At 31.2% G+C, this 13,483-nt stretch overlaps 1 protein-coding gene across 1 annotated transcript; it reads right to left on the reverse strand.

The window, feature by feature from the left end:
• Positions 1-1,730: 1,730 nt before the first annotated feature.
• On the reverse strand, positions 1,731-7,258 carry LOC107459913 (terpene synthase 10). The gene is made up of 7 exons (XM_016078221.3): positions 6,923-7,258; positions 5,308-5,566; positions 4,663-5,044; positions 4,017-4,235; positions 3,055-3,193; positions 2,683-2,931; positions 1,731-2,231 (listed from the first exon to the last, which is right to left on the reverse strand). Exons 1-7 carry the CDS (start codon positions 7,190-7,192, stop codon positions 1,923-1,925), a joined length of 1,827 nt encoding a protein of 608 aa, XP_015933707.1. The 5' UTR covers positions 7,193-7,258; the 3' UTR covers positions 1,731-1,922.
• Positions 7,259-13,483: the final 6,225 nt, after the last annotated feature.

Below are 13,483 nucleotides of genomic sequence, written 5' to 3' on the forward strand. Positions count from 1 at the left end.
CCATCAATAAGATTGTATTGTGAGAACAAATCTGTAATTTTATTGTCCAAAATCCAGTTTTGCATGATAGAACTAAACATATTGAAGTTGACAAGCATTTTATAAAGAAAAAGATTGAGAGAGGACAAATTTGTATCTCATATATTCCGACCACGACATAATTAGCAGATGTTCTAATTAAATAATTACCTAAGAAGACCTTTGATAGCATAATAAGCAAGCTGTCAATGAAAAATATCTTCAAGTCAGATTGAGGGAGAGTATTGACTAGATCAATAAAAATTAGATTCTTAATTTCTTTCATAAGTTTCTCTGTAAATAGAATTAATTATAATATTCTTCCTTTTTTAGTTTAGTTTAATTTTAGAAATTTTATGATTAGATTTTTTTAGACTAATATTTTTTATTTTCTAGTTATTTCTATGTCTATAATTCTTCTATAAAAAAAAATGATTCTTTATACATTTGATAACACATAATATTCAAACACTTTAAATATAAATATAAGAATTAAATTTAAATATTAATTAATAAATAAAATTATATTAAACTTTTTAATTTTAAAATAAATTAATTTCAAATTAAAAATTTCTCTTTTAAATACTTTTAAAAAAATCTTAATTTCAAAAATTATAAATACACTTTTTTAATTTAATAAATAGAAAACAATATTTTGTGCTTTTTACTTCTTCAAAAATACTTTTTCAAACAAAGCCTTTAACTTTTGAAACCATAAAACAACAATAACTTGAAACATGCACCATTAACGAATCATTAATTGTACCAGATGATGTACCATTTTACTTAAAAAAAGGGCTAAAACGTCCAAATGAAATGTATGTGGTAGACAACATTGACAGATGTAATGTTGCAGTTATCTTCTTTTCCTGCTTTAGGATTTGATGTTTATACAAGCTAGGTTGCAATGATGAATTATTGCTGTTTAAATAGAACGGATACATACAATTATTGATTCTTCTCTAATATATTATAGAGGAGTGGCAACGCAGCAGCTTTTGTATTTTGTGATTATTAATTAGTCATCAATAATATTTTTAATGATACGAGTATATCTAATGATAAGAGATCATTCATTTTTTTTATAGTTAAATAATATTAGTTATAAAACACAAAAATTACTAATTCTCTAAACTTTTTTCTTTTTCAAATAAGTTCAAAGTCACCTTAACCCATATGATAGTGAAAAATAATAATTTTCACAGACAGCTAGCATAGAATGGAGCACTAGAATACATCATTGGCAAAACTAACAATAAAAGAAAACATTTAATATTACAATAAAAGAAATGTTTAATTACTCTATTAATTCTTATAGTTTTATAAAATTTTCAATTAGGTCTTTATACTTTTTTTTATTAATTGAGTTTCTGCACTAAATTCTTTTTCAATTAAATCCTTCTTAATAGTAATTAGCTTAATTTTATAGGGACTCAACTAAAAAAAGAATTAGTATAAAGACCTAAATAAAAAAAAAAAAAGAAAAGTCTAGGGACCAGCAGTTTTATTGAATTTTGGCCAGTATGTAACCAGTAGAGAAAGGTGAGCCATTGGATGAAATTTCATACCAATCTCACACCATCAAATCATCATTGATGGCTAGTTGATGGCTAACAATCACAAAAATTGCTGGCCCTTAGCATTGTTCTAAAAAAAATGTAGGAATCCAATTAAAAAACAAATTTGATGCAAGAATTCAATTAAAAAAAATATAAAGATATAATTAAAAGTTTTATAAAATTATAGGACCAATATAGTAATTAAACCTTAAAAGAAAATACTAGTAGACCATATAAGGTACATTATTTCAACAGAGATTCTAACATAAAATAAGCACATCATTTTGAATAATACTAATTAATGAGCATTTTAGTTCTTCTCAACCAAGTTTTCTTTGTAAGCAGTCACCAAAAACGGTTTTCTTTGTAAGGAATGGGTTGAACAATTAATGATAGAACACGATTCTTCATTTGAGAATCTTGAATAGTGTGTCCATCTCCATGGTTATACATGCACATTGCCATTCTGGCCAGGTTCACAGCCATGCCAACAAAGATTTGAGGCAAAGAAGAATTATGAGCTTCCTTATTTAGTTTCTTCCATGTTAAGGACAACATGAATTTTATATGTTCTTTGGCATTTTTTTCGGAAGCTCTGGTTTCATTCATGTAGCACTGAATTAACTTCAGAGTATCACCATTTTCACTTTCACGCTAAAAATCAAAAAGAAATAAATATTACAATAAAATAATAATAAAAATGAAATAAATATAAGAAAGTTTTGTAAATAATTTTATTAAGTGTTTATAATTTTTTATAATTTAACTCAATTTTTAATTCAACCTCTATAGTTTTTTTTTAACGAATTTCAGCAAGTTCTTAGTTAAGTACTAATTTATATGGAAGATTACAAAATGTCACTATAAATACAATATTTTCTTCTGGTTTGGAATTTCTTTATGATCTTACAGGTGATGAATGAAAATAGGAATTTAAGTAAAATATTTTCTTATTGGTAAGAGTTTTATTTAAAATTTTAAATTATATGAACCTATTTAAAAATTGAGTAAAATTATACTAAAAATTATATAATATATTATGTGCACTCCCGAAATAATTAAGCCTTAGAATAAGTAACAAGAATGAAGAGATTTTGGAAATTACTTCATATGTTCCAAGATCATTAACAAGGCGTGAAATGGTTGATGGAAACCGAATCATGTCACAATATTCTTGAATGCAAGGTAGTTCTTCTCTTTTGAATGAGTGTGGAACCAAAAAATAAGTATGGACAAGTATAACCGGCATGCCTATGGAGATCCATCCGTTCTCTACATACTTCTCAAACCCTGGTTTATACGCACTATGGAACCACTTTGCTTCTATAAGATAGCTTTTACATATATCTGTCCACTAAAAATTTCACAAGCACAATAATAATCTCTTCAATAGGGACTTAAAGTAAAATTGTAAAATAATAAATAATAAATAATAAAGTGCTAAATAATTAAAACAAACAAACAAATACTTTCTTACCGATTTCTTTAGGTATGGAGCAATATAGAAACCGTTCATTTTTAGGAATTCAAAAGCCAAATCATTGACAAAGTTATAGAGCGAAAGAAAGCATAGCTGCATGTATTCTGGAAGAGTATCAATGATGTTTGGATCCCATCTAGAATCATACAATGCAAGTAGGGTCATCAATATTGTGAACAAAAAGGGGTTTTTAATTTATTAGTCTTTAATATTGTAAGTGATTTTTTTTTATCTTACTAAACAATAGTCACTCAGTTTTTCAAATACAATATCAAATTAAATTTTATTGTTATACATTAATTTTTTTATATATATTATAGAAAACTTTAGTATTTTGTTCTTTATGATTATGATATAATAATATAATATAAGAAATGGCTTCTCTTTGTTTTTAAGGTTTGGAAACAACTATTGATTTGTAATAAATTTTATATGAATATACATATGTCAATTATTGACAAAATAAATATGTATTCAATTTAAAGTAATTATATAATTAAATATATTATCTCTTAATATGTTATTCAACTAATTTGATGGAAAAAAACATATACAACTAAAATGAATAATTTTTGTGTTATCACTTATCACACCTAACATCCGTTTGTAACTCTTTTTTTTTTAATCTTTTCAAATTTTTGTTGCTTACAAATTAAGTTATTACAAGAATATACCTAAGTCTATTCTTTTATTTAACTTTTTTAACCTCAGAAATTTAATTACAAAAGTTGTTAAAGTACAAATACTTGTTTACAAGCTTTTGAAGCATAAGGACTTATTTACTAAATTTAGTGAAATTATAAAATCTTTTATATTTTTGAAACCTATTATCTAAAATTAATGTTTTAAAATTTAAAGAATTAATAAAAACACAATTATAATTTAAGGACCATATAATATTTTGTTAGAAGAAAAAAAAATTACAATTAAGTAAATAGGAGTAAGTTTTAGTTACTGACCTATCAACTGCTTCCGTGAAAAGTTCTAGCTCTTCTAAAGTTCCGTACACATCATAGATGTCATCAATTGTGGTTATTAAGCAATTGACTTTTGTTAAATTCCTTCTGAAAAATTCAATATGTGGCTCCGAATTCATTGCCAAAGGCCAAAGGAAGTTCTCTACCAACCTATCTCTAGCAAAGTTCAACTTTTCTAGAAGGTCTTGTTTTTTCCACCAACTTAAAAGAAGGAGAAAGAAAAAGGAACAAAATCATTTAGCATGTGAACAAAAAAAAAAAAAAAATTGCATATGCTTTTGATTGCACTAATTAATGGAAAAACCCCTAAAGCATGCAGGGGTATGCTCTGCCTTTAATAATAGAACGTGCATAAAATGATATTCTTTAGGTAACTTTGGTTGTATTGATTAAGTTTGACTTACAGTAGTTTTCTTTTTAATTAAAATGCCCATAATTATTGGTAAAAAGATTTATTGCATCAAAAGAGTAAATTATTAGCATGGTTAATTTTTTTTACAGTATTGATTGCTTTTTTAGTAGTTTGAGTGTGTTTGAGTCAAAAAATAATCTTTCAAGCAAATTAAAATTACCTTGATGCATGCTTAATTTAGTGATTGTAAACATATAAAAATGGGTGGCATATCACCTTGACCCATGCTTGAGGTCTTCTTGATGGATGGTTTGAAGAATGTTGTAATCCAATTTAGCAAACTCAAGTAAAGAAGGATTCATTGTTTTCCTTGTTTCATAAGCATGAATGAACCATTGTGCCTCCCATCGTGGAGCCCTCCAATGCAATGGAATCTCCAAAGAATGATCAATTAGGAGTGATAAGTAGTTCCCTTCACTCTTATTTCTGAATGAATATTTTTCAAGAATTTTCAAAGTGAAATCTCTTGCTTCATCCAATATACTTTCACCCTCCCATGAATAAAATGAGGCTTCATATAGTGATAATATTCCTTCAATATCAACTGACTGAGATATCTTAAAATTATCCCTTTCATCTAGAAAGTCAACAAAAACATCTACAACAAAAATAATATACAACACATCAATTGTTTAATGAGAATATATAGCTTTTATATACTGAGAGCATCATATAATTTTCCACATATTGTTAATGACGAGAAATTAAAATAAATAAATAAATAAATAAATAATCTGGGTGAATTTTTATCATCTGATCTGATTATTTAGTATAAATAATTATTTAAAATATTTTTGTGTTTCAATCTCAACTAAATATTCCTAAGTAGTATGTGATGCATGTCATAAGAAGGTGAAAAACCTGTTGATATATCATAACCATGATCCCTTAAGATCCTGAATTCGAGTGCTGTGGCATGCAGAGTCTTCTTTTTTTGGGAGTAATCTATGTTATGGATACTGTCCAATATGTTCCTTATTTCACTCTTGAAAAGATAAGCCACTCCAAGCCTTTGCAACACATCAATAAGATCAAGCTGGTCAACATGATTTTCAACTTTGAAAAGCATCTTTCTTACTTCTTCCTTCAAAACATGGTGTTGCTTGAGGTATGTTTCCTCCTGCTCATTAATTAAAGAGTTTTGTTATTTATATACCTAAGAGTAATTAAGTGTGTCTAATCTGTTGAGACATGTTGTAATTTTTTGTTTGTTCTTGGTGATAATACCGAAAAGAATAAGTGAGATCAGATAAATTAAGGGTGCGGGGTTGGTGTTATATCCATGCATATGTGAGTTTAGTTCATGTAGTTTTGTGTTTCTTATATACACTTTTTTGCCTTTTATAGTCGACTAGTTATATATAGTATACAAGTGTTTCTTTCAATTCTCCATAAATAAAAGAGCAAACACAAAAACACGAAAGGAAATAAGGAATTCAATGTTAGAGTAAAAGCTAAAACAAATAAAACTCAATAATAATAAAGCAGCAAGTTTCTAAAAAATAAGTTGGGCACTAAATTGATAAAGATAAAAATTTAAAGTTCAATCGAAATTTAATAAAATTTATACTTTTAAAAATTATTTTTTATAATTTATTATTTTAAATTGATTAACCGTGCACTAAAAATTTACATTCATTCGATTGGTTAACTTATATTTTGAATCTCAAACGATTTTCGGTTAATCTGCAATATAATCTCAGCTAGGATTTAAATTCAATGTACTTTTTAAACAAAGCATACATATCTACCACTCAACCAAGTCTTGGAATGAAAATAAAATGTTTTTCTTAATTTAGTTATTATTTGCATTAGTCTTGTTGTGGCAACAATTTAAAATTTTGGACAATGAGAATTTGAATAATATGGTCCAAAAGTAAAGGTCCAACTCTCTGAGAGAGACAACATTTGGGATCGAGTTGGGGTTGACTGATCCGATAATTGACTTTACTTGGAGCACATGCACAAGGTTATTAGACCGGTTTTAATTTTAGTTTGGTTTGGATGGTCAAAAAAATCGAATCAAATCAAACTGCAATTTTAATAAATGACCAGATCAGATGATTTTTTCTTAAATAATCAAACCAAACTGCACTACAAATGCGAATGCGAATGCTCCTACTATGCATGTTTCAATCTCGCTTCACATATTTTTAAGTAAGTGAACTCATAAAGTTTGCACTGTATGTATATGTAAAAGTTCAATCTCTGAACAAATTAACCTCCTCATCCTATATAAATACTTTCGAGTAAGTATGAGTAATTTTATAATTCATGCTCACCTACTTTATTTTTCACTTGAGCATTGAAGTCCTTACCGACATAGCCTATCTATACCTAGTCGAACCTAAAGTATAATACTCTTTGAATTTTCCATTATCCAAAAGTCTATATTCACTAAAGTTTGCTAACAAGGATGCCTAAGAAATTTACGAAGAATGATCTACAATAATATGATGGAAGTATCGAAGCATACCTTATATTCACTATTGAGTGACTGGATATACTCATGAGGCCAAATAGAAGGTTCGTATTTAGCAACAATTTGACGATCTGTTGTTTGACTTTTACTACTATTATTATTGTTATCGTTAGAAACTAAATTCAATGCATTGCATTGAATTGAGCAGGGGGAATTTAAGGTCCTAATTATTGTTGCTGGAAATGATGAATTTTTCCCCAGAGGAAGGAGCACTTTGGTGAATGTTGATGATGTGATTATTGAAGCAAGTTTTGGTAGATCCATCTAGACTATGATGACAGAGGAAAAAGAGAAAAGAGGGAGCAGGTATTCCAAAGATTATGTCTTGTTCATTGGCAACATAATGATCTTACCCTTTATATAGGCGAGGAGCCATAGTTGTGTAAGTCAGATCAGACTGGCCGGTTAGACCAGAAATCTAACAAATTAATGGTCCGATCAGTTCGGATTAAAAACGATCTTCTGAAATTAAATAAAAAACATCAGGTGTGTGACTGTGACTTGGAACTTCTTTCAACTGGACACTGGACGGCTTCCAATGAGCCAGCAATAATTTTTTCCCATCGGATGAGCACAAAGCCAATATTTTCTTTAGCATTTTTTTCTTCCAAAATATTTACTGCTTTTTTTAAAAAAAAATCTTAATTCGGTATATATCTGTTACAGTTTAACGTAGTATTTGTTAAGTATTTCTTTTGCTTTGCTTTTTATATAAAGTTAAATATAATAAAATAATGAAACAATTACACTATAACTGAATTATTTAATATGGATAATGGATATTTTTATTATTTTAGAGTTTTAATTAGTTTAAAGATAATAAAAGAATGACAACATGAAGTAAAAAATGATTTCTTGGTTCGAACTAGCCGACTTCAAAGTGAAATTTTCACGTGTTAATTTAATTATTTTTATTATTTTTCACATGTTTGATATAAATATAAAGTATATCAAGATGAAAAAGTGGATCCTCTGTTTTGAGAAAGTAGTTGCTCATATCCTATCCCAAAATATAAAGTCAGGTTTAATAAGTAAAAAAGTCCATTTAAAAAGGGTAGTTATCTAATTTATTGAATGTGTATTTAGATTATCGTTTTTAAATGCAAGTTTGTATAAAATTGATTTTATAAAATTAATTTTTATGAGAAGTAAGTTTGTATTAATGTAGTTTCTGTTTGACAATTTTTATATCAAACCGTATTATAGTAAAATAAATATTATTTAGATTATATTACTCAAAATTATTTTTAGATGAAAAAATAATTATCATATAGATAAAATAAATATAATAAAAAATAAAAATATCAAAGAGAGTACTATAAATTTTATAATGTCAAACAAAAAAAAATATTTTATAATTTTTTTAGTATTGTCAGTGCTCTTTAATTTAATATTATTTTGGACTATAAATTTTTATTATTTATGACTCTATTGTTACTTATAATTAGTTTTTTTTATTTATTTTGTCCTTTTTTACAGGATCATAATTTATATTATACAAAATTTTGATAATAAACGTAGTATATAATAATTACAATTATAAATTTTATAAAATTAAAATAAAAAATAAAAAATTAATACAAAACAAAAATAGAGTACATCAAATGATAGAAAAAAATCATACATATAAGAAATAATAAAATTTTCATAAAACCAACAACATATATTATATGAACAAAAGAAATACAATAAAAGGTAAATAAAATTCATATGAATAAAATCAAATAAAAAATAAAAAAATAAAAAATTTCATACAGAATATAAATAAAATACAGTAAAGGATAGAAAATGAAGGGTAGGATCGGTAAAAAAAATTTCATCTAATTTTTCAAGGATAATCAGCCACCATAAACGTAAAACGCAGAAGCTACAAATTTTAGCTTCTCATGAACATGTGTTCAGAGGTAGAATCATTTTTTGTGTTCAGGGGGATAAAAGTTGCCAAACATAAAAGTGAAACTTTCAAGAGACTCAAACACACTTCTCTCTTCCCCAACGCGTTTGCCAAATACACCCCTAAGAAGTTGGGCGTGACGAAAGAAGTTCAGCCCCACTTATCCAAATAAGTAACTACCTTTCTAAATATCTCCTACTATCTCTATTCCATCTAGAGGAAAGATCCCAACAAACTCTCAAGATAAAGGGAGCGGTTATCCACCAATAAAGGTGGAACTACTCAAAACCTACTTAAAATCCTTGCTAACTTAAGTATAAGAGTCTTTTGCAGGTACCACACCCACCTCCTTACGAAGAACTCTGACGGCGGCACCTCGGCATCAGAACAAGTTGGACGCTGCCTCAAAAGGAGTTTGGACCTCACGTTCAGATCCAAATCACCATTTCAGGTAACCCCGAAACATTGGCACCGGAACAGAGGGGGATCTTCTTAAGCTCCTTCAGTAAGGCCGCGCAGAGCCCGGCCATCCGAACTCCTCCTCAAGCCATAACCTGGAGGTGAGATTCAATAGCAACATCATCCTTGCTTATGAAACTATGAGGAATAATATGCTTTTCACTCCAAGCCAAAGCATCAAAACCTTGTTCATAGATGCCCAAGCTCGATGTCTTGTGCTTTTTAGAGGTCGGGTTGGGATTTGAAGGAGGTGGATGGTTTGCTTGCTTTGGGGGACGATTTTCTTGTTGTTCTGAGGAGGAGGGAATTAACTGAGGGCCGAGGTCGAGTGTAATCTTCACAAAAACAGCAGCACCCGAGTCCGACTTAGAAGGCGAAGCCTGATGATTGAACTTTGCTCGACGGTCTAGATTTTCTTCTTATAGAAATAAGAACTACTTCGTTGTAAGCATAGATTGTATAAAACACCTTAGCAATCAAAGCAAAAGCGTTTACCATGGTGGGGTGTCTCCCACCAAGCACTTTTGGTATAAGTCCTTAAGTTGGACATTTAGGAGGCTCCTTATCAAGGCGGTTTATGCTTGTATCCATCCTTGAACCTCCAAGAGTGCTTGTCCTTCAATTGGTTTTCTGGATTTTCAACCATGTTCACCAAGCTTTGGTGAGGTTCCTTCCAAGATATGAGCTCCCAAAATTGACTTCCAGCGTATGATCCAGGATCACATATCTTATCTTCACACCCATCTTCTAGTTGGTCGTCTCGGTTCTGTTCGGGTGATAAGAAAGTAGAATTCTCATGTGAGCACCAGACTATCCTCCTAGACCCATTCAATTGAGCATTACACCAATCCATGTTCTTCAGTTTCGAGTTTCCAACCATAATGAATCTATACTTACAATGCCAACCACTAAATGTCCTCCTCTTACGCTTAATTCCACAGAGTGCCCTAAGTTGGCCATCCGTCTCAAGTAAACCATATTCAAGTGGAATAATGAAGCTGAGATTTAGAAGTTTTACCCACTCAAGCGAAGGATTGGATGACAAATTAGATGGAGGAGTTCCCAAAGATCGTGACAAAGCATGTTCTACTCCCGTCCATCCCCTTTTAGAGGTTTTCACCACTTGATAAGATTCCTCAAGTTCAAGTTCTTCTTCACCAATTTCTTCTGTCTCTTCCCCATCACTCAAATCATACAGAGGAGGTTGAGCGAAATCTATCTCATCGTCAATTCCAAGCATAGTGGGGAAGGATTCTTCAAACTCACAAGGATCATATGTTGATTCGGAATCATCATAGATAGGAGGGCTTGTTGCTTGGAACACTTCTTCCACTTCTTCATTGGAAGAGGGTTCAACAAGATTGTCAAGGGGACTAATCAATGCAGACAAAAATTCATTGATGATAAAATCCATTTCTTGATCAATTCCCTTCGGTTCTTCGTTTACTCCCGCAACATTACTTCTTTTCTTTAGTATCCCCTTTACATTCCCTGAAAGAGGATTCTTCAACTTGAGATTCCTTTATGTACTCAACATATCCTAAACATCCAACCGCTACTTCCTTTGGTTCAATCATCTCTACATTCTCCTCTTGTTGTACTTCATGCTTTGGTTCCTCTTCTTTGCCTTGGAGTTTCAGGTTCATTTCCTCACTAACTTCCTTGATTGCTTCTCCACATTCAACAATGGGAGTGCCTTGGTCGCACAAGCTTAGGCGGAATGAGATGATGTCACCAATGGTTTCTACCATAGTAGTCATTTTCGCTCTTAACTCCTCAAACTTCTTTTCGTCCTCCTTATGTCGCCTTAAGAGATGAGATTCAAGATCTCTCACTTCTATTATGGTGGCTTCATTGGGAGTTGGTGGTAAAAGAGAGGATTCATCATTCAAGGGAAACGTGTTGTATTGGAATGCGGTTCATATTGGTGAAATCCTTGAGGTGGTGTGTATGGATCTTGTGGTTCAGGGGAGTATTGGTATTGGAACGGTGGTTCTAGATGTGATTTATATGGTGGTTGATATGGTGTGTATGAATTATGGCCATATAGAGTTGAATGGTGATGTGAGGCTTGTGAATGTGGTGTGTAACTATATTGAGAGATGGGATCATATGCATATGATGATTGTGGTTGACAACCACAATTAGGGTCATCACATACATTGGGTTGATACACATTAGAATCAGATTATACCTATAGGAGCTCGTAGGAGGTTGTTGCCATGAAGGTTGTTCATAAGCTTGAAGTTCCTCCCATCCTTGATTCCTAAATCCTTGATGCATATCCTCATTGAAGCCTCTATTTCCTACAATATAGTTAAAACTACACTCATAGCAAAAGGGGTGAGAATTCATAGTGAAAGAGAGTATAAAAGAAAGCAAGTATTACTAACAAACAAAGAAAACAAAATCCTAACTAGTAAAACAAACAAACAAACCAAATTCAATATATTTACAATATATACAATAGCCAATAACATAGCACCATTGTCATCCCCGGCAACGGCACCATTTTTATGATTGAACTTTGCTCGATGGTCTAGATTTCCTTCTTATAGAAATAAGAACTACTTCGTTGTAAGCATTGCTCCAAACCATCAAACAATTCTCACATAAAAAATTTGAGTTGTCACGAGTAACAAACCCCAAATAAAAATTAACCGGAGTATTTAGACTCCGGGTCGTCTCCCTAGGAATCACAATGAAATGCTTGGTTATTGGCTATAAGGTGTGTTTTTGGGATTTTTGGAATGATAAACATGAAAGTAATTAATAACAGAGATCAAATGACAAATGGGTCTTGGCAAGGGTTAGTGGTCAAGGATCTCTATCATAATTACTAACCACAACATGAGAATTGGCAAGGATCAACCTCATTAAGTCATCCTCTAACTCATAAAGGAAAGTCAAATGAGCTATGTCAATCCAAAATCATAAGTCCTAATTCCTTACTAATTCAATTAGTTAGAATTAGAGTTAACGGCTCCCAATCATCAACCACTTGGACATTAGCAACTCAAGAGTTCCTAAGTTACCTTCCCAAGCCAAGAACATAAAATTCTATTCTAACATCCTTCCAAGCATTTTGTCAAACACTTGAAAGGCATAAAAGAAAGGTACAACAATTAACAAAAATTGGTGAAATCTGATGAATAACAATTGTAAAGAAAATGAGATCACAACTCAATTCAGAAATAAAAGAACATCACACATTAAATTGTAATTAAGAAAAGATCCAAACCCAACAAGAATTTATCATCGCAAAAGATAACAAAAAGGAAAGTTACCATGAGGACTAAGAATAATCAAGGCTAGAAACAAGAATTTGTAGATAAAAACAAGAGAATAACATGAAATCGAAACTAGATTGAAGTGAAATTAACCTAATCTATCCTAATTCTAGAGAGAAGATGGAACTTCTCTCTCTAGAAACTACACTACATGATGCTAATACTCACTAATGTTCTTCCTCCTTCCCTCCTTTTTCTTGGGCTTCAATTCTGCATGAAATACACTCAGAAACAAGCTGGAATCGGGCCTGGGTGGTCCAGAAATCGCCCCCAGCGATTTGCCTTTAAGTGAGTCACGTGCAAGCATCGGCGCGTACGCGCGCTTTGCGCTTGCGCGTCGATTGACAAATCCTTCATCTGCGCACACGCGTCATGTTCGCGTGTGCGTGCCTACATGAACCTCTTCTGCGCGTGCGCGCCTTGTGCGCGTGCGCGCCCCTTTGATGCAATTCCAATCTTTGTTTCTTCATACATTCTCCTCCTTGTATATTTTTCTCCTCATTTCTTCCATTCAATACTTGCCTTATGATCCTGAAATTACTCAACAAACACATCAAGGCATCGAATGGAATTAAAGTGAATTAAAATCACGAGTTTAAGGCCTAAAAAGCATGTTTTTACATTTAAGCACAATTCAAAGGAGGATTACAAAACCATGCTATTTCTTTGAATAAATGTGGAAAAAGGCGATAAAATTCCCCAAAATAAGCACAAGATAAATCACGAAATCGGGGTTTATCAAAGCCACCTCCCCAAACTTTTGTAGCTGGAGATTGCGAGCAACGACACTCTTCTTCGCAGTCTGTAAATTTTTCATTGCGGCCGTCTTGGGAGCCATTTTTTCTACATCACATCATGGAATCAAAAACAAAGTCAGGCATGAAATGTATAATTAACAGAACCTCACAAAAA

This window comes from Arachis duranensis, chromosome 7 (assembly GCF_000817695.3).
Source record: "Arachis duranensis cultivar V14167 chromosome 7, aradu.V14167.gnm2.J7QH, whole genome shotgun sequence".
In the NCBI taxonomy this organism is placed as follows: domain Eukaryota; kingdom Viridiplantae; phylum Streptophyta; class Magnoliopsida; order Fabales; family Fabaceae; genus Arachis; species Arachis duranensis.

What these genes read in the sequence shown, in the direction of transcription:
- LOC107459913 (XM_016078221.3), bottom strand. Translation starts at nt 7,192, where the DNA reads ATGGATCTACCAAAACTTGCTTCAATAATCACATCATCAACATTCACC. An exon ending in TGGTTATGATATATCAACAG is followed by an intron (nt 5,045 to 5,307) that starts GTTTTTCACCTT and finishes TTTTTGTTGTAG; the next exon opens with ATGTTTTTGTTGACTTTCTA. An exon ending in CTCCATACCTAAAGAAATCG is followed by an intron (nt 2,932 to 3,054) that starts GTAAGAAAGTAT and finishes TGAAATTTTTAG; the next exon opens with TGGACAGATATATGTAAAAG.